This window comes from Neolamprologus multifasciatus, chromosome 23 (assembly GCF_963576455.1).
Source record: "Neolamprologus multifasciatus chromosome 23, fNeoMul1.2, whole genome shotgun sequence".
Classification (NCBI taxonomy): domain Eukaryota; kingdom Metazoa; phylum Chordata; class Actinopteri; order Cichliformes; family Cichlidae; genus Neolamprologus; species Neolamprologus multifasciatus.
Window position 1 is genome coordinate 31,689,552 of NC_140460.1, and position 22,201 is coordinate 31,711,752.

General features: G+C 41.0%; 1 protein-coding gene across 5 annotated transcripts in view; it reads right to left on the reverse strand.

Moving 5' to 3' along the window:
- The window catches only part of LOC146492005 (rho GTPase-activating protein 20-like), a 31,188-nt gene that overhangs the window by 5,287 nt on the left and 3,700 nt on the right, over positions 1-22,201 (reverse strand). For 2 of the 5 annotated variants that reach the window (XM_085152419.1, XM_085152417.1), the window contains exons 2-15: positions 20,380-20,465; positions 12,342-12,515; positions 11,812-11,961; positions 10,037-10,078; positions 9,863-9,947; positions 9,633-9,710; positions 9,144-9,210; positions 8,702-8,875; positions 8,442-8,611; positions 6,971-7,135; positions 4,955-5,064; positions 4,674-4,866; positions 3,804-3,918; positions 1,490-2,394 (exon numbers count right to left, since the gene is read on the reverse strand). In XM_085152419.1, the coding sequence (XP_085008545.1) occupies positions 1,490-2,394; positions 3,804-3,918; positions 4,674-4,866; positions 4,955-5,064; positions 6,971-7,135; positions 8,442-8,611; positions 8,702-8,875; positions 9,144-9,210; positions 9,633-9,710; positions 9,863-9,947; positions 10,037-10,078; positions 11,812-11,961; positions 12,342-12,515; positions 20,380-20,465 (2,514 nt within the window). The other 3 variants (XM_085152418.1, XM_085152421.1, XM_085152420.1) reach the window with 3 other exon arrangements.

A 22,201-nucleotide genomic window follows, 5' to 3' on the forward strand; every position in this document is an offset into this window, starting at 1 on the left:
CTTTTCTGTCATTTAATTGTTTATTGCTTAATGACTTTGTCATAAATTATAAGTCCAAAATTTCTGCTTGTGCTTGCTTGTGCTGTGCCATGGCTCTGTGCTACATGCAGACATTTCTGCATCTCTGCAATTCAAAGACACTTTGCATATAGTTTATTTTATATAACATTCAGTACGGAACTCTACATTTTCAAGAAAGCAATTTTGTATTCAGTGTTTTCATAAAATCCTTATTTTTATGCATTTATTAGGGAGAACACACGTGAGCTTTAAGGCCTGGACAAGTTTCAAACCTTTTGTCCTCCTCAATGGAAAAGTGCCTAATTGTTTGACACTCCTGCTGTAGGGTTGTCAGAACAAATAACTAAACTGCTAGTGCTGCTAATGGTAAGCATATACTTGGCTTTGGTTCTCTGGATTGAAATTTCAATTCCATTCAATTATATTTTATTTATACAGCACCAAATCACAACAACAGTTGGCTCAAGGTGCTTTGTATTGTAAGGTAAACCCTATAATAATGCAACAGAGAAAAACCCAACAATCATATGACCCCCTATTAGCAAGCACTTTGGCGACAGTGGGAAGGAAAAACTCCCTTTTAACAGGAAGAAACCTCCGGCAGAACCAGGCTCAGGGAGGGGCGGGGCCATCTGCTGTGACCGGTTGGGGTGAGAGAAGGAAGACAGGATAAAGACATGAAACTTGAAATGAGGATCCTTTTTTTTTTTTAAAGTGTTACCTTCTTTAATCACAACTTTGTACAGGCAAGCAGTCCACACAGCAGAACTAAAGTCAAAATACTTGCTATTGCCATGTTTCACAGCTCACTAACAGCATCTGAATGCTTGGCTAGTTGATACTGCCCTCTGGTGGTGTGTTGCTGCAGTGCATTACACAATACCTTCTGGGGTCGCAGTTAAACAGTGGGCGTAGATGTTTTTAGATCTTTTTCCCCTCAAGAAACATTCCTAATTAGAGGCCACATTTCAAATGAGAGAGCGAGATCTTAATGATTTGCCTGGATACATTTAAAGGGACAAAGTACAGCCGGAACTTCATTCACTACCTCGTCAACAAACTATGTTAAAAAAAAAAAAACAACAACACTTATGTTAAACTATGTTTAATGTCCAGAAAGATTTTTAGGACATTAAATCACACGGATTGATTCTTCACATTTTTTGATTGCATAAATTAATTTTGAAATTCTGGTAGGAAAGGAAGGGTGTGTGACTTGGTCCAGTAGTTGACCAGGGAACCTTTGTGTTCCCTGGTCAACTACTGGAAGAGGATAAGGAACTGTAATCCACTGGAAAAGGTCAAATGTCACTGACCAAAAGCAATTCAAACCAAAGGCATATGATTGAACACAACATTTAAATGGGACTGCATTTAAATGTTGTGTTTTGAATATAATATGGGATGAAAATGTGGATTTGAATGATTTTACCCCCAAACTGCTGTTTTACATAAAAACATCACATACCACTGTTTTACTTACTGCAGTCTTGTCCTCTTCTTGCTTCTCCAAGTTGTCTTGTTGGGTGAGTGAAAGTCTCCGGTCTTTCTTCAGCCATGAATTTGGGTGGAGACCCCTACAGCCCATTAATGTCCCCCAGCTGACGGGTTCTTTGGGTGGGGAATTTTTGGGGCAAATCTCCTGCTCTGCATGTTCACTGGAGGCCAGTACAGAGCTGATGGTGAGGGGTGTAGAAGTGACAGAGGTGGAAAGAGATCCAGAGGAGGAGTTGGATGGCAGATACGTCTTTTTTGGGTAAAGGCCCCTTCTGGTTGCCCAGGTCTGGTCACCACTTAGGGAGTCTAGAGAATCAGGGGAGGAGCGGGTTGGTGCAGGGGAGGTGGGGGTGGATGAGAGGCTGGAGGAGCTGGCTTCCAACACAGACTCACCTCCATACCTCCTATTTTGAACTCTGGAGTGCATTCTGGTGACTGTGTGGTTGCTAGGCTCCTTGGAAAGCTCTTCCTCACCGTCTTCATCCTCACCAGTGACACCATCTGTGCTGGCTGATGCGCATGGCCGAAACTTGGCCACATATGCTATAGCTGGCTCTGAACGCCGCCGCGGCATGTTCCGACCCTCTAGGGACAGCGACTCCAGGGTGGAAGAGGTGTCCACAGTTGGTGCATCCTGCCTGGGGCTGGAGAGGTCTAGTTCCTGTCTTCTGTGTCTTCCCAGTGGATTGAGACCTGGTTCTGGTGCAGTATCCTGGTCATAATCACTGAATGTGAGGATGGAGTCCAAGCTGCCTTGTAGGGGTTTAGGCTGGAGGCACCTTCTGTTGCAAAGGCCTGGTGAGCCACCACTGCTGTTGTCTAACTCATTCTCGAGACTGTCATAGGATGAATCGGTCAGAGGGTAAATCCAGGATTCTGATAATCCGCAGGAAAATTATGGATAATTGGATAAGAAGAAGAAAAGAGAAGGAGGACACACTATAAGAGATGTATGTAGGTGGGTGGAAAACAAGAAGCATAAACAATATTGTTAAATACTCTATGCAGTGATGTTTTTGTTTTCTGAGACCTTTATAGAAACCACAAAGTCCTTTGTTCTTGCTCTTTGACTGTCTGTGAAGACATTTGTTCACCTTTATCTTAATTCACCCTAATTTACCAAATCTGTACTTGCACTCCTCAGTGAAACTGGAATAAACTTCTCGAAACAGAACAGAAGTTCGTGAGAGCCACAGAGGGAGGAGAGTAATATTTGCTGAATATAAGACAAAGATACAACGTTACTAGCCCAACTTAAAACCTTTGTGAGCCTCTCACAAAAGCATCTTCATGTTGTTATTCAACAGTGTGCACACAGAGGTTAGCAACATCACAAAGCACTTCCATGTACTTTGTACAAAAATCTTTAGTATTTGATCATAAAATAAATAACATTACACACCGAAACAGCTTTTAAAATACAGCTGTTAATGGAATCCGGATAAAAAGTGATAGATAATGCTACAATACATTGTTTAGGGTTTTTCAGAATCTGAGAGTCTGTTTCTTTTCTTTGACTTTAATACCTGTAGACTCACATGGCATGCAGGAAAACCAACACAAGAGCACTGTGTGCTGACAGGTGTGCTCTTAAACACAGATTTCAGGTTTATATTAGCAAACTCATTTGTAATGAAGTAACTCTTCTTTGAATAAATATTTTGGTCTACCTGATCTAGTAGCATTTATTTTGGGCAAGCTAGGTAATCAGTGCTTGTCCAGTGAAATCTAAAAATAGACCTCAATTAAAAAGTACTAAGTGAAAGCAGTTTATCTCCTTTCTTCTCAAACAGAACTCTGCTCTGTTCTCAGGATGTTTGCATCTATCCTTTGAAATACTGTCATCTTGTGGCCACAATTGGTTATAATCTTTTGAACATAGCACACCCCTCTTAGCAGTAACTTGATAATTGTCTGTAGCTGATTCATTTAGTGGACATCTGTAAATTGTAGCTACATCAAAATAACCTGGTTTACACTCCCTTAAATGGTCTCGGCACTCCTTCTTTAAATATTTATACCATGTCTATGTCATGAAGAACTTGTACGAGTATACAATGCATAAATGTATCAATTCAAATGCTATTAGACACACTTCATCCGTCAAATAATAGCACTCTTACCAATTAAGACTGTAGACCTTTTAAACAAGCATTCAAGCATTCAGTGGCAACACAATTATTCAGGGAGATGAATTAGACAAAGATAACAGAAAGTTCATTAAAGGCTCTCCAACTTGTGAAAGTTTAGCCTTGAGCAAACATTTGTCTCATTTGTTTGGGTACCTGTTCCCATCTCCTCACTGTTGAGTCTCTGTGGAGGCCCTCTGAACAGGGAGGAGGGATCCTCTCTGAGAATCTCCTGACAGTGTTCAATCATGAACTTCACCAACTCACAAACCTACAGGCAGAGAAAAGTGGATACTAAGCCAGTGTAGTAACATAGGTCGGAATGCCAGTTTTCAAGGCTGCGTGAAAGCACTTTAAGCATTTACAGTAAGCCAATTATCTGAGCAGCTACTTGATGTTACAAAACTTCATACTATGTGGAACATTTCTCAGACTTTGCTCTGTTCCCGTCCCACAAACAAGAAGTCAAACTGGTTGAAAATGAGAGCTTTCAGCCTCTATGAAGCAGACATTCCAGTAAGAAAACCTTGAAGGTGTTTAGTGTTATGCTGCTCTGACTAACACAAAAACAACTTTCAGTTGACTGTTTAATCAGCTTAATACGTTCTGTAACTAACATACTATAGACTTGAACGTGGGTTCATTTATCCTAGTCTCCATTAGGAAGATTTTTCCCCCCAGACCAGCAGATCTCAGCCTGAAGTGGCAACTTCTCTGCTCTTTGTCACTGTTTTTGTTGTCTGCAGGTAAAAATAATGTTTTCCTTGTGAGTGAACTGTGAAGCTGCTCAGACTGATGTATTTAATTATGTTGCACTGATCCTACGAGTCAAAGTCATCATAGGAGTGACAAACTCTGTCTGAGGTTTGGGTCAATTTGCAAAGCTGTTAAATTGATATTTCACCTTAGAGAAATATTTTTTGAACAGGCCCTTGAAGAGGGACTCAGTATGGCACAATTGCATTCATTTAACAAAACTTTGCTAACAAAAATTCTGATGTGATGCTGTTGATCTTCCACACTCACCTTCTTGGTTCCTTCTCCCTCCACCTCAGGGCTACACGGCACTCCAGGTGGCCAGAGCATGCTGGGAGCAATGCACACTGACAGATTAAAAGTAGTCATTTGGTTCTCCTGGGCGTTGCCTTGGATACCGTGAAGAACAGCCAGCAGGTAGCGTAGCAGGAGTGCGTTCTCTTTGGGCAGCCGGCAAATCATCCTTCAGGGAGACAAAACAGCGATTGTGTAAAATGTGTTTTAGCTCCTGCGATTAATGTTCAAGCAGTACAGAGCGTGTTGTATGGTACCTCTGTACATCTTGCACCTGCTCCTCCTCCTCCTCTTCTTCCAGCACCTCCATCCAGTCTTCATGGAGCTCACAGCTCAACAAGCTGCCCGGGATGCTGCGCAGGAAATCCTGAAGACAAGCATGCAGCAACAGTAAAAGAAGAAAGAATATATCAATCGTGAAAGGAACCATTTTTAGTTCCACATAAGAAACCCTTTTCAGAAAGGAATATACAACATTGTTGGTTCATTATGTTTTGCTCCTCTCTGAGCCTGGTTGTGCCGGAGTTTCTTCCTGTTAAGATGGAGTTCTTCCTTCTCACTGTCGCCAACTGCTTGCTCATATGGGTCCTGTGATTGTTGGGGTTTTCTCTTTATTATTGTGGGGTCTTTATAACATAAAGCCTTTTGAATTGACTGTTGTGATTTGGCACTAACGAGCTCAAGCCTTTATAACATTACATAATCATACATTCTGATTACAGTTCTGAAGAGTTCATACAGTTCATACATCCAATCCACGACAACCTGTTTCTCAACCGAATAATTGGGTCATTTTAGATCAAAAAGAGGACTGATCTGAAGTGTCAAACTTGGATCTCCAAGGGCCAAAACCATGCACTCTGAATATACTTAGAAGGAGCTTACCACACAACAAACTCACAGCAACCAGTTTCAAAACCCTTTAAAAAATAATAATAATTAAAAAAAAATCAATAAAAAAAGGGGCAATTTAAGAAAATTGCAATATCTGATCAAAAATCTGATCTTGTGGATACATATCTACCTGTATCACCCTAAATCCTCGAGAGCTGGTGTCCTGCAACTTTTCCATGTGTCCTTGTTGCAAAAACACCTGAATACAATTAGTAGGTCATTAGCAGACTCTATACAACCTGGCTGCACGCTGAGGTGGCAGCTCATGAGTGAATGAACATGGTGCAGTAAAAGTACTGTTAGAAGTACATTTTTCCAAACACTTATATTAACTTACATTTACTCGAATAGGGTTAGGGGTTACCACTTCAGCATGCAGTCCAGTTCTATAGTCTTTCTAATGACCTACTAATTTTATTCAGGTGTGTAGCAACAGGGACACATGGAAAAGTTTCAGAACACCGGCCTGTGATGAATCTAACTGCACATTCAAATTAAACTTGTCTCTATCAGTTGAGATGTGAAGATGTGATGGGGTAATAGAAACGTAGCTACTGTGTTGTAGTTGAGAGTTTTTCTTTTGTGCTAAATGTACTTGAACTGAAACCATCACTATCGACTGCTTTGTTGTCAAGCTGTGTAAGCTAGCCTGTTAGCTTGTAGGTGCTGTGGAGATGACGCAGGCTACACGAGCACCAATTGTATAGATGTAGATAAGAACCTATAGGTGGTTTAGGGCATTCTGCAAATTAATCATCCTTTAGTGAGTTGAGCGCCTTAGGAAACAAATCCACATTGTAATCTTGTGTGTGCCCGTTGGCTCATGTGACAATGTATTCAGTCCTGTGCTATGTTGTTGTTGCAACAGATAAATATTCCCAAGTCTGAAATTGTGCAACAGCACAACAGTGAAAAACACATTCAGATTAATTGATGGGAGTGCATGTATGAAGAACTTTTGTTCCTGAATCCAGTAGGTTCTGGTTGGTCTGTTTAAGTGGGAGTAAAAAAGTCCTCTTACATAAAGTGACAATAACCTGGCAAGAAATTATTCAGTGTCAATAGGAAATAACAATTAACACTGAATAACACAGAATTATTTCGAATTAACACTGAATGCGCTGCTGTGTGAAGATGTTGTCGAGTTTAAGCACTCATGCACAGAGGCTCTGTTATCCCTCCAGATTAAACAAGATTATAGTCCAGATTATATTAAGCGTACTATGCTCCTCTGCTATGAACAGGCTGTCCTGCAGCTGCGTACACTACAGAGATGCAGAAGAAGCTGATTAATGCTGTCTTAACAGATGTGGGTCAGTAAGCGTCAGAGATTCACGTACACAAAGAGCACACCATGGTGCTGTAAACCAATCTCCCACCTTAAAGACTCCAGCTATGATGAAGATGTGGTCTCGCGTCAGAGGAAGCTGAGATTCTCCAGCATCCAGAGCATCCCGCAGCTCCCTGACAGCTCGGGCGCCTGCCGGCCGACGGAAAATCCCACGCGTCCACGAACCCTCGTGGTACAGAAATGTCAACATGTCCTGTGAGAGAGAAGAGAAAAAAATTAGAGAGGGCATCCTTGTTATTTCTTTAAAGGTACAGTGTGTAAAATCTCACCACTAGATGTCAGTAAACTGCAGATTGCAGTCAGATGTTATTTCTCCCTTCCGAATTCAAGTGCATAATCCAGCCAGCCTGGTTGTTGTGGGACAAACAAGTCAGGCCCTGGTTCTGTACTGAGTGTAGGGTATAAGTCCATTGTTTGCCCCAGCTATCAATATGCTGGTGTTCATTTCTATTCACTCTGAAGGAACGTGCAGAACTTCATAAAAGGAGTTCAATACGAGTTGATGAGCTAGTGAAGCTCATTTCTTTGACACAAAGCAAATAAACTCACAGGATGTGAGAATCAAACTATTTATCTGAGCAAAACCATAATTTTTTTAGGACACTTTTTAAATTTTCTTTTTTTAAAATTTGAGGTTATTGAGTTATTGAGCTGTATAGCTACTTTGCCAAGATGAGGAAAAGGCCCAAACTCAAAGCCAGTGAAAATATGCAGCCAATGCTTAAAAGTAAGCTCTGTCTAAGGAAAAAAACAAACTTTATTGCACCAACCAAGTCCAATTGTCTTTAGACCTCTGAGACAGAATCAAGCCACAGATCTGGGGAAGTTCCCAATAAGCACAGAGGCCTCCATCCTCCATAAATGGAAGAAGTTTAGAACCAGGAAGACTCTTCTTAGATCTGGCCACTCTGAGAGATAAGGGTAGAAAAGCCTTAGTCAGGCAGGTGACCAAGAACTCGATGGTAACTATGACAAAGCTCCAGCTCTGTGGAGAGAGGAGACCCGTCCAGGAGAACAACCACCTTTGCATCCATCAGGGTAGATTGGCGAGATGGAAGCACGTGACAGCCGAACTGGAGTTTGCCAAAAGGCACCTGAAGGACTCTCAAACTATGAGAAACAAAGTTTTCTGGTCTGATGAACTCTTTAACCTGAATGCCAAGTGTCATGTCTGGAGGAAACCAGGCACTGCCCATCACCAGGCCAATACCATCTCTAAAGTGAAGCACGGTGGTTTCAGTAACATGCTGTGGGAATGTTTATAGCAGTAGGGTCGAGGAAAAGATGAATGCAGCAATGCACAGAGACATTCTTGATGATAACTTGCTTCAGAAAACCAGAGCACTCTGGACCTTAGACTGGGGAAAAGCTTCATCTTGCAGCAGGACAACAAGATTTCAGGTTTATATTTACATTCATGCTGATCTGTAAGATGTTAATAAAAACGTCCATGAACCAAATGAAATGTGTGCTTTCTGTCACTCAGTGCACACGCTCACCATGACTGGCTTTGGCAGAGTGTCCCCTGCACAAACGGAGCTGAGTGGCTGGCCAAACAAACAGCCTCGCGCAGTGCTGAGGGACAGCTCATTCAGGTTCGAGGAGGAGCCTCGCCAGAAGGCCCAGGCGATGAGCGAGCGCCTCCTTTTAAATGGCTTCCCAGAGAAATCTGAAGAGATGACAGCAGGCCAGAAAGCATGAAATTGTAATTCTCTAATTTTTATTTTGAATTTCTTTGACACAGAATGGATGATTTTACCTGCGTGCTGTTGTGGCGGCTCAACAGGTCGAGGCTTGAGGATGAACTGAAACTGCTTGTACACCTGCAGCTGCTCCGCCTTCAGTCTGTCTGCAGGTGGAGCAGCAGCATCCCTGCCTCCTCCCTGAGAGTATCTCACATGACTCATGTGGATGCTGAAGGGGAACTCATGACCTAAGAGAGAGAGAAGAAGAGACAATAGTGCTCCCTGAAGGCTCAGTGTTGTTGCTATAAAACAAGATCACATTATGAGTGAGCACACACTCTCTCTGGAGCTACATCACACTTGTCTCCAGGGATGAAAGGTACTAGTGTGCCTAAAAACCCCCATCTCACCCCTGTGTCATGCACATGAAGAATCACACAGCTGGTTCAGGAAACAAACTAAATACAGAAAAACAACTGACAGTCTGTTCAACTAGTGTGCACCAAGCTCACCTACCAATTAGAGGATAAGGGGCGTTGTCCCTTTTGGAGAGGACCCAAAGCTGGAAGTCTTTGACATTTCCCTAAAAATAGAAAAGAAAAAGAAAGATGAAGAGTCAAGGAGTCAGGAAAACAAAATACACAAAGGAGTCTTGAGAGAAAACCACAGCAGGCAGAGCAGAGATGTGTATTCTTTTTGACTTTTCACATGCTGTTTGTGTTCACACAACCGTGGGGTAAGTAAGAAAACACTGTACTGAGCTTCACTGGCTTTTTGCAAGGTCGGGCACTGTTTCTTTCATCAGATGGCCAAAGTGAGTATGATAAAATAAGTAAAGAGCCACACACTGGACATTTGAATTGAAACATGACAACTTAATAATAATCAGAGGTGCGGTGCTGTTTATTAAGGTAAAAGAACACCGCTCATACTCAACTACAAACAAGCACATGGCTAAACGCTGGATTGACTTTATGAATAAAGTGTTTTTGGATTATTACTCACGATGATGCCAAACTGCTGCAGGGCCAGGCGGATCACCTCGTTGGTTGAATCTGAGTTGCTGACTGGGATCGTTTTGGTCTAATTACAGGAAAAGCAGCACAGAAACACAGGAGATGCTGATGAGGTGGACGAACAGAGCATCACACTGCACTGCGAGTTGTAACAACAGCCTACAGTTGTACTAGTATACACAAATAAATCAGCTGTGGGCCCTACAGTTTAAAACTTACAAGAGCAAATGTATTGATTCCTTTCCCGTACACCCTCACAGGGATGGTTTTCGGTTCTTCGATCTCTTTTTCTTCTTTTATACGACTGGAAAGGAAATAGTGCCTGTAAGAATAACTCTTTCTCTAACACACACAGTAAATACGATACTTTGTTGACACATGAATGAAATGTACCTCTTAAGGAGGGCGAGCCATTTCTCCTTCTGTTCTGCTGAGCTGAAGGGAAGCACAAACATCAAAAGAGCATCATGTATCACTACAGACTGTGTGTGTTCATGTGCGTCAGTGAGTGGGTCATAATACTAACTGTTTTTTGTTTTTTTAAGTACAGCAACTTGCAGCATTCTGCAGAATTTCAGGTTGCAGGTCACAAAGTCAAGCTTAGCTAGAATCTCAGCCTACCAGATCAGCTGATCTCAGTCCCAGCCCTTTTGCACATCCACTTCACGCAGGTAGGGTGTGATATTTAGTTGCTTTAGTTTGCACACAGTTGCCGCAGATCTGCAAACCACTTTGCAACCCACTTTCACCCCAGAGCATCTGATCTATGTATCTGTTCTGTGTTACTGCTTAATCCATGACCATGAAACTTACAGCCACAGTACACCCGCTGCTTCACAGTCTGTTGCTAACGTTCTCACCAACCACTTCTATGCCTGCTGTTAAGGCTCAGGTAGCTGCTGCAGTATTCTCCTGAACGATAGGTGTCACCACACAGACAATACCAACACATAACCGCTGATATAGGAAAAGAGGAAATCCAAACTGAAAGCCAAGACATTGCAGAGTGCAGAAATAAGAGCTAAACTGCGGCATGTCCCAGCAGTTGTGACGTCAAATTTGTCGCACAGCTCCAGGTGACAACGGGTCAGCGGTGAGCATAAAAAACAGCCTTAGTCTTCCTTCAGGATTCCTGCAATGACTTCAGGCAATGTGGTGTTACTTCTCTTGACAACATCAAGTTGATGTCTCCCAATTTTCTTTTTCTTTAGTGAAGATTTGATGCAAAACATAAAGGTGTTACCCTGTTTCTCTGTGCTAATGGGTTCTTCCAAGATTTCCTGGAGCAAAGCAACACTCCAAAACATACTCATTTAAACCCCACACCCCAAATTCTACAGATTCAAATAAGTCCAAGACATTTTGACTAACCCTGCTAACAAACAGAAGAACAAAGAAAAAGTGTCACATATCTAACAGAAAATTTACTTGCCCTTTGGTTCTGTCCTAACCAAGCTGACATGATTCAGGATGCATCAAATCCTGCTTTGTAGCTCAATCAGAGCCTCTTGGCCTATATTCTTACTCTGCTGCTCAAACTTCATCAGCTCCCTGGACATATAGATAACATCACCTGGCAACTGTGGCAAAGATCAGCATGTCTCTCTCTTCCATGACACGTGGAAGCTCAAAACAAACAGAATGCTAAAGGCAAAAAAAAGTCTCTTCTTCCACTATTCAAATGTTTAAATTGACATTTTATAAATATATTGTGAACCTCAGTTCACAATGAAATATTTTTACTCCTCATTATAAAAGCAGGAATCAGAACTTCCTTTTGAAAATAATGGATAAGAACAAGGCCTGATGTGTTAATGGTTGCACGGTAGGATGTCACTGAGCTCTTCTGCCTCATCCTGTCTGTTTTCTGTTCCTTTGGCATTTAAGGTCAAGTTTACAGCATCAGCAGCATATTTTCTGTGGAAACATAAACACCTTCACAGCTGCTGACGTGAGGCAGCGTCAGCGTGAACAAAGTTTGTACAAATGTCGTTTCTGGGTCAACGACATCAGAATGAGCCCATGTTAAGGATTTCTAAACACCTTGGTATAAAAAAAAAGTCTTAAAATAAGTACAGTTCACCACCGTGTGTGTGTGTGTGTGAATATTTGTGTCCGTATGAGTGCAGCATGTGTGTAGTACTGCTGTGCATCTTTGTGTGTGATACCTAAAGGTAGCGACACAGTTGCAGGTGGGCCAGCCCATTACAAAGCTCCTCTCTGGGTTTGTGCTGCCCTCACACACCTCGTCCATGCAGCCTGCCGTCCACATCTCACACACACGCACCTGGGCTTTCTGCTTGAAGTGGTTGGCTGACCTAGGAACAGAACACACACACACCTTACACTTAAACCTTACACCCAGGCATTAACCTAATTACCGTGTGAAGGACAGGAAGAGCAGCCAAAATGTTCCTAATCTGCTTCACAGAAAGAGAATATACACACACACACACACATGTCGGGTATTCATATCTTGTGGGACATCTAATTAGCATAATGCTTTCCCTAGCCCCTTACCCTAAACCTAACACTTTGAGTCTCAAAAATGCCTTCAAACTTGTGGGGACCGGGATTTTGGTCCCCGTAAGGGCTGTTGATCCACAAATATAGTGAACTTCTGATTTCTGGTCCCCACAAAGATATGAATACATGCTCACACACAAACACACATGCAAGCACACACACTTGTGCTTACTTAGCTTTCGCAACCACCAGAATGTCAGTAAAGAGGAAGAGGTGTCTGTCCTGAGTCTGCATCCCCGTCTTTAACTGAGCATGTCCTTGGAGAAGAAACGACCTATCAGAACTAGTCAGGAAGGACTGGATCAGCGGACACGTCTCTGGACAAATGGGAACCAGGAAGCTTTCTCTGGAACATGAATAAATGGAACAGATTAACCTCAATACACTGCGACAATTTATGATACATCTCTTTCACTTAATCAGTGGGGTTCTCTATGAGTTTGGTGGTTTTTCCAGCAGCCCTTCACATTAAAAGCTTTGGCTCTGTTTAAACTAGAAGAACAGCAGCTTCTTCCTGCTCTGCTGCTATTCCAGCCAATAATATTAAATATTATGTGTTAATTGTCTGCTGTGGTTCAAAAGCGTGCAGTTTGGGTAATTACAGCAAGGTCGAGGACCATCAGCAGTAGGGCTGGGTATCGACACTGATTTCTAGAATCGATTCGATTCTCATCACAGCAGATGCCTTTGTGTCAAAGTAGCTGAAGATAAAACACAGAAAAACATGAAGGTGATTTTCCTGGCCTGGATTTTATAAAAATATTCTGCAGTAAATCAAAAACAAAAGAAAACCATTAATCAACTTATGAACATTACCTCTGAAGTTACAGCGGTTTTATTGGAGACACGGCTAAGCGTTTTGCATTTTGTATAATTTTAAAAAGTTTAAATTTGTTCAGAAGCAGAAATTAGGTTTTCTTTTCGGAAGTAAGTAAAAGGAAAAAAAAAACATAGTCCGACAGCGCTGTAAATAACGGTAGTCTTGTGCGTAACAAGCAAGCGAATAATGCAGAAAACAGATTTCGGGGATAGACGGGAAACTGTTCTTGAAGTACACTGAGAAAGAGAGAGAGAGAGAGAGAGAGAGAGAGCTGTGCATGAAGTGTGATTTTATTGTGGTGGAAGCAAAACAGCAAAAGTCAGAGGGAATTCATGACGATGTTTTTGTGAAGCATAGTTTGGATCTTCTTTTGCTGCTGGTTCGGTCAATATTGTTTGGAGAGAGATAAAACTAACAGCTTTAGAATCAGCGCAAAAAGGGGGTAAACACAAAGTGCGGACCCGCTGAAACATCAGAATCAGCGAGCTGTCGGCTTTCAGCCCCGACCGTGTCGTGCCGTCGGGTGAGAAAGGCGACATCTCACTGATTCTGATCCGCGGGTAGTGCTTTGTGTTTACGTCTTTGTGCAGAAGCCGTGTACCTGCTCTCATTTACTGTTTTAAATGTTTGGTGGTTGTCAAAATTTTGTGACGTTTCACCTGAGATTCTGGAATTTTGGGCAAAATACATTTATATAAAAAAATAGATTCAGGATTTTAATGAATCGATATCACGTTATCCAGGCCAGAATCGATTTTAATCGATGAATCGATTATTAAAACCCACCCCTAATCAGCAGTACATAAAAGATGACAAGCAAGTGATGTCCTTCAAGGAGAAGCTGCTCAATTACATGGCAGGCCCTCCCCAAATCACTTTACTCTAAAAGTTTTACTCGATAAGAGTTGAAATTAGCAATTGAACTAATAAACTCATCAAGACAGTGCTGAGTTTATAGATGATATCGTCCTTGGGGAAGATACTAAACCTCAAGCTGCCTTGAATGCATCACAGTGTGACCGTGCGTGAAGGTTCTATAGGCAAAACAGAAGTGGTTAGCTGAAGTAGAAAAGCATTGTATAAGTATCAATCCATTTATCAAGGGTGGAATTTCAAAGAAAAATAAAGAACACCAGTTACAACAGTGAAATTCTCTCCACTCATTTCTTCTCACATTTAGTAATTTAATATGACTAAAGATCTTTACAAACAGAGCATATTTAAGCACTTTCACAAAATGCTAACAAACTTATGTAGCACTGTACTGTAATACTTTTAAACGATAACATTCAGAGTTCATATGTAGGTTTATAACATTTGTGAAAGTTGAAATGATCTCAGCATATCAGTGAGTTATACTATCAGATGAAAAACACAGCATTAATTTACATGATGATCTAAGTCACCTGTTAATCTTTCGAGGCACTCTCACAATAGTGTCACACTGTAGGACGCTACATCCTTCTTTTATATACAGTCTATCACTGCGACCCCATACAGGGGGTATCCAAAAAGTAATTAATGTTTGCTTTTTTTCCCTTTTGAAATTAAATGTTAATTTTTAAGATAAACTGTATGTCATCTGATGGGAAAAGGGAGTAGGAACCATGAATTGTACTTGTTATTAACCTCTGGCTCTCTTCCACAGCGTGTCTTTTATCCTGTCCTCATTATCTCACCCCAACCGGTTGCAGCAGATGGCCGCACCTCCCTGAGCCTGGCTCTGCTGGAGGTTTCTTCCTATTAAAATGGAGTTTTTCCTTCCCACTGTTGCTGGAGTCGCTGGAGGAGGTCATATGACTGTTAGGTTTGTCCTCTGTATGTATTATTGTAGGGTTTACCTTACAATAAAAAGCGCCTTGAGGCGACTGCTGTTGTGATTTGGCGCTGTATAAATAAAATTGAATTGAATATAAATATTGTACCTGAGACAAAAGAGCAAACAGCCTTCACCTGAAAGCTTCATGCCCCAGGAATGTTCTACTACAATAATTACTTTGATATGACCTGTGCTACCACTTCTTATTTAATAGAGTAACTTGTTTTTGAAGCAGTGTGACTCACTTATAATACTAAGCAGCAGCTAACTCATTGGTCGAAACTTTTCTGTCTTGCAAGAAGATATTTGGAGGTTTACAACATTAGTTTATCTCAAAGCATCTTTGGACGTCCCTGTAGGTAATAAAAAAAGAATCAGCCTCTGCCTCTTAGACCGAGAGGTTAGTGTCTCTGTTATTAGATTATTCACTTCAGATCTCTGTCTCTTTCTGGCATCCGTAATCACCCAACACAAGATAGCCTGCAAGTACATCAAAGCACTCTCCCTTATGTAAAGTTCATGGGAGTCACTGGTGAGTGAAGTACTCTGGAAGTCAGAGAAGAACTTTTTAAAAGTTTTATTGATGAAATTTTTTCTTTTTCCCTCACTGGTCTAGCCCTTTTTCTTCTGCTATTTTTACAATATAAATTCCAATTCGTATTAACTACTAATTAATTCTCAGTCATCTAACTTATACTGTTAATTGTTTCACATTTTATATGAAGCATTACTCCGTTCATATTAAGTAAAAAAGAAATAGGATGGAGACAAAAGTAGGTAGGTAATATAAGTTAGGAACATGAACCCTAATTAGTGAAAATGGGATTCCTGCTAACCACCACACTTGTAACACACTTGAAAAGTATTTAATATTCCTAAAATGTATTTGAGTAAAAACAGAATTACATGATGAGACAAGTCATAAACAGTCATGTACTTAAGATGCTGCTGTATAAAGGAAGTGGACACCAGATTTAAAGAGCCCATTAAACTGCTTTACAACTGTGTGGCCCACTGCACATGTACAGTGTTTCTAGTATGCACTTCCATTCGCTTCTTAAAACTAAATAATTTTTTCCTGACCTTGGAAAGGTTTTATATACCCACACTGAATGCAATTATGTGCAAATCATTTAATCTACACTCGAAGTTCTGTAACTGGGTATGTTGTTACACCACAAATGCACGTTAAAGCTCTGCAATTTAAAGAGAAGAAGGATTTTATTTTCTCTATCTTACCTACCGCAAATTGTTATTCAAACAATTTGGAAAAAAGGCCGAGTGGTGCTGCTATCTCTCTTCATACACCTGTGCCAGCATCTCAGAAGTCCACTAATTAATCCTATTGTTCCAATGGGAACAAGAGTCTAGGTAGTAAAGGCACCCCGCCAAAAATCAGTCCTGTACCTTAAGTCCTGATAAATCTTAAATTCTTGAGTTTTTGTAAGGACCAAACAAGCAAAAAATAATGTGTTAATTAGTGGATTTCAGGACTGCTTTGAGCCTATTTGGTTACCTTTGGACAGGACCAGGCAAGCGCTTTACCCTTTTTCCAGTCTTTATTTCATGCCAAGCAACCCTACGAGTAACTTAGAAATGGCGTCATCACCAGCAGAGCAGCTCCACACCTACTGTGTACATGATTTACACGTTCAGCACTATCTGCAGCACATTTAGCAGAGTAGTATCACAGCTACTCTGACAGAGTGCAGTCAGGTGGTGTCTTCATCGTAACTTGCCGACTAGTTTTATAAAATTCTTTGTTGAACATCAAATAAATAACCCCATCATCTTCTCTTTTTATCTTTTTATCTATCTTATTATCACACAACATACAATATGAGCTCATACCTTGATATCTGAATTGACCCACCTACTCTGCAGCTGGTGAATCTAAATTGGATATTGATGTGAGATGGATAAAGTGTATAAAAAACTGTATGAGTAACTACCGCCCCTCCCCCATCTGCCCAGCGTAAAGCACAAGGCTCGTGTGCTGAGTGAAGCAGAAAAAAAGGGCGAGAGAGGCTGAGAGAAAGAAAAAAAACAACCACGTGACGGCTGGCGATAAGGAGCCGGCTCGCGTCGTTCACGTCAAAGAGTCGGCTCTAAGAGCCATTTCGTTCGCGAACGACCCATCACTACTCTGCAGGCTGGGTAACGACCAGTGTTGGGACTATTATTAAGTAACGTTATTAAGTAACGTGTTACAGTAACTACGTTACTATTGTGGTAACGAGCACGGTAACTAGTTATTATGCCAATACCAGGAACGCGTTACTCGTTACTGGGATTTAAATAGGCTCGTTATTCGTTACTTCGTGTGGTGGCTATCGCGGAGCTTCCACAGATTCAATAACATTAGCAAGTGGTGGAGGCAGCAGGTGGATGAAGGAAAAGGGAGGCAAGAGGAGAGACCCGAAGCGGCCGCAGGTCCGAGTGTCAGGGGAACTGAACTTCAGGTAAGAAGTTATGACCTGCAGTGTATCTGAGTCAGATATAAACCAAGTTTAGGTGGAGTTTATTTTCGTTCATACTGACGGAGTTTCTATACAGCTGGGTGGGTACTATGATGTTACTGATGTTGAACTTTATTTTGTTCATAAGGTTAATTATTAGAGTTTCCAACCGCCCTGTAAAAAACAGAATCGTCTCGTATTCAGAGGTGAAAAGGAACATTTTGTCCCGGACTTCAGCTACAATGAAAAACACACAAAGCTGGATTTATTCTGTGTTTGCTGCACAGCTGCCTCTTCTTCTCTCATTCTCTCCCCCTCCCTCTCCTGTTTCTACTTCAATCATAAAACTGATCAGTGATCAGCTGATCGGTTTTTCTCTCTTGTTTGTTTATCGCCCACTTTGCGCCAGAAAGAGGAAACCAGCGGATGTCGCGTTAAACAACGGCAGCACGTTTAAGCTTGATCAGCTGTTGTTAGAATTTATTTAATATTAATTTCTAGTATCAGTTGATGTTTGCTGGAGCCACAGCTGTAAAGCTGCTGGTCATGATGTCGGTTTGGTTATCTGGTGAGAGGGAAACATGAAGATGAAACCAGGAGATGTCCTGACTGAATCATCAGAGCTGAACAGGTGATGGAGAAACAGGTTTACCTTTTAGGTCACATGAATGAGTTTAAGGGAAGTTATGAACTGTTTCTGAGAGACAAATAACACCAGGATCCTTTTTTAGGTAGCTGACAGCTGGTAACTGTGCAGGGGCGGATCTAGCAAAGTGTTGCCAGGGGTCCATGTAGAGCATTAAGGGGGAAAGGGGGGCACAAGGAAATACTTTTCTTTCTTATTCTCATTTAAAATGTCTCGCTTTTAAAAAAATAATTATCTGAGTCTTACAACAAACAATTGATAGATTGATACATATATACCATCAGAACAGTGTACATCACTGTCACAACAGCGTTTGTTTTCATTCAAAGCCTTTATGATTTTTCCTATAATGGCCGGTCTCTAGTCAAAATGCCCGGGACGATTTTTTTTTTTGTCCCAGTCCAGCCCTGTAAGCAGCTCATCTGCAGTCTGGTGTTACCTACATCTTCCTATTCAGAAGGCAGAATTTCCGAGTTCTGAGTACAATCGAAAGCACCACGACTGCAGTTTTTTGTGTTGGATGTAAAAAGCAGGCTAGAATCATGCGGCGGTCAAAAACGGTCCAGGCGTGGGATTTCTCTCGTGGAATGTGCACATTATTTTTTTCCTTTCTATTGGTAGGTGGCACAGTGCACTTGTGGCAAGTAAGCAAGCTAGAAGACTGGCAAACCTGCTGGGTATCCAGTTACGGAAGCAGATAAGATAGATAAGATAAGATAACTCTTTATTGTCATTGCACAGTCATACATAGTACAGTAGTACAATGAAATTGGAAGCAACACATTAACAAGAGAATTCTGAGTAAAACCAAAGTTACCTTCCCTAGTAACTAGTTACTCTGAAAGTAACGAGTAACTTGAAGTAACTGAGTTACTTTTGAGAGAAGTAACTAGTAATGTAACTAAGTTACTAATTTAAAGTAACTTACCCAACACTGGTAACGACACCCTCACTGCCATTAGGTATTAGAATGAAATCCTTGGGCCAGTGATGCTGGGTTCCTCCTAGTGTATGACAATGCCTGGCCTCATATAATAAGAGTATGCAGGGAGTTCCTGCAGGATGAAGGAATTGATACCATTGACTGGCCGCCATGTTTGGGCTAAATCCAATAGAACAACTCTGGGACATGATGTTTTGGTCCACCTGGAGCTGCTAGATTGCACCTCAGACTGTCCAGGAGTTCAGTGATGTCCTGGTCCCAATCTGGGAGGAGATCCCCCAGGAACATCTGTCGTCTCATTAACTCAGATGTCAGGCGTGCACACAAGCACATGAGACACACAAACTACTGAGTATCATTTTGAGTTGCTGCAATGAGCAGTGACAACCTGCCACTTTTTTTTTCATTTTGATTATCAGAGTTTTCTTTGAATTGCCATCAAACGATCTGCCATCCTTTCGTTCTTAACACATTACTCAGTCCACATGTCCAGCGTGATTTTTCCCCCCACAGACATCTGATGTGTTCTTTTATTTTTTTGTGCAGTATATTTGTGGATTAGAGAAAAACCAAAATAATTTTGGACAAAGAACAGTTCAAAGAAAACATTAAAAGCCCAAAATTACCATGACATTTATGCCTTTGATGAGTGTATGTAAACCGTCCACAGGTGGTGAATTTGTTGGACAAAATCACAGTGAAGCTGGGAAAGATGCTAAGAAGGTGTGAACCAGCTACTATTAGGTTTTAATGGGTCACCACTGTTGAACTTGAGACCACTTTAAACTGAAGGAATTTGAAAAGTGAGTCACATCAGTGTGATTCAGATTTGATTGACTTTACATGACATATAATACAAACCGCTCAAAACTAAGGAATAAACCAAGTCCACAGTCTAAGGAGTGGGTGGGTGGTTATTCATGGCCGAACCCCTCCCTCTGCAGGAGCTTTTTAACAAGGTTTTCTTCTTCACTTTCCCAGTGCATATGTTCAAAGACAGAGGCTATTAATAGACACCTGATCCTCTGATAAGTATGGCAACAGGAGGATTATCTATCCTAACAGATCCAACACCTCACTGAGGGCGTGTGTGTGTGCACGTGTGTGAGAGTGTGGCTTCAGGGTTTCATCAGTGGCCTGGGCTGCAAGAAGGTTTCTGAGAGGGTTGTATGTGACCCATTCACCCTACTTTGGAGACACTAAATCTATCTCTGCTCAAAGACTTTCAACCTCAAGTGTTTCCGATGACCAGTGTCTTTACTGTTCTTTGTCAAAAGGTGTCTACAAAGGTTTAAAAAACAAGGCTAACAATTAAATTGTATTAGTATAATTTAGACTTATATTTAATTTACAATTAAAGCTGTTAACTATCAATGCAGATGGTTGTTGCTTTAAATCACAAACAGTGTGACATACAGGTGCCGCATATTAAGATCATTTGGTGGCTCCACTAACTAGCTTTATAATGAAAAGTAAATGAAACATAGATGCCAGAGTCAGCCTAACCATGTCTTTTACAGTACCTGGAGAGAGTCTTGGACCTGGTCAGAGCCTTGGTGATGACCAGAGATGGGGCGGACTGACGCCGGTAACTCTGAGACTTTGTGCGCTAAAAAAGCAAAAGAGAAAGATGGCTGATGAAGGGGGAGGAAAACATTTCTAATATTAAAATTGCATTATTAGTGCAAAGCTACATAGCTCGATACGTAATATTTTTTCACATTTTTACTGTGACATTCATACCACATGGCATCCATCAAAGAAACTATTTTGCAATTAAAAATTACGATTGTGTATGGTATATGGAGCTTTGGTGTTTCTCATTGGCTGGTAAGAGATTAAGACCTCACAAGAAATGAGAATGGTTAAAAAAAATAGCAATTGTGGAAAAAGTATCGTAAGAACAATTGCGACGTTGTTTGCCACAAAAAAGAGACATGCTTGTCAGCCTCGATAATCTACCTAAATAATGTCATTTAAAGTTTTGGTTTAGTACTGCAACTCACACAATATCTGACCACACCGCTTAGTGAGTGCTTACTGAGAGTTGGACTCGATGCTTATGTGATGTTTACACTCTCCTCATTTGTTATGCAAGTGTCCTAATGTTCAACACATTTATCACAGCATCAGGGCTGACTATGGCCTCCAAAAGGACAGGGACAGCAGAACTGAGCTTAAAACACAAAGGAATGCCAGAGCATTTCACAGGCTGTACTAATGTCAGTACTCAGCAGCCTCTGTTTGTTTTTGCCATGACAGTTCTGACCTTTCTCACATGTTAGTAAAAATCCTGTGTGTGGAAAAACAACATTTTTCATGCTACCTTCCTACTTTCACTTGCTTGGGACCATGTTGATATCTTGTTTTTCTTTACAGAATCTGATTACCCAGGTTTCCCACATAAGGATAATTAAAGTTTCATTGAATCTAATTGTAGAAGGATTTGTCAGCATGAAGCAGGGCTGCAAACAAACATTACATAACTACAGTTCTTTCACTGGATGTCAGAATACCACACTGACTAACACAATCAGCTCATACATTGATCAGTGGTTTTTGGACTGGTTAAGTGGGTTAGGGTAGGCCTTTGTTTTGTGTAGTTATTACATGTAAGTCATAGATGTGTGAAAAGTGTGAAAACACATTTTAAAGATAACAAGCTCTTAATTGTGCTAGCAGCTCCATCATTCTGTCATTTCGTAAGTCTACTGCTAATGTCAGCAGGCTAAAAGAGGTTACAGTGGTTCCACTGACCATAATTAGCTTGTCATTAGTGGTATTTATCATGTTTCATATAAACAGTTTCACATATGTCTCAGGAATGAATGTGAGCAGCGTATTTAGCTAAAAGTGCAGTCAGGTTGCATTTTGGTGACTGTGAAAATTTTTAAAGAATGGTGCAACTGTGTTAACTGCAATAACTTTTGGGGATAACGCCGCTAAATTAGACTAATATCAATGATATTGGCTTTTTGAGCCATTGGCCTATTTCAAATATCTATCAGTAGCAGTGGCAAGTTCTTCTGTTGTGATGCATTAATGTGTTTCTGGATGTTTGAAGAAAGTGTAATTATTAGTTTAGCAGTTAATTTATAATGGTTTGTTTCCCTGACAATCAAGCAGATTAGTATACTAGCTATAGTGCCAGCTTGGTCATGTGACCTTTCCTGGCAGGGTTGTAGCAATCCTTTGCGAAGCTTGACAGGATTCATCCTCTGGGGACCACGAAGGCTTGTATCATTTCGTGTTAATTCGTGATGTCACTCTGTCCAAACACTAACCTTAGAATTCTAAATGTGGGAAAACCTCAGTCCGTCTTCATCCTACATCCACCATGCACGT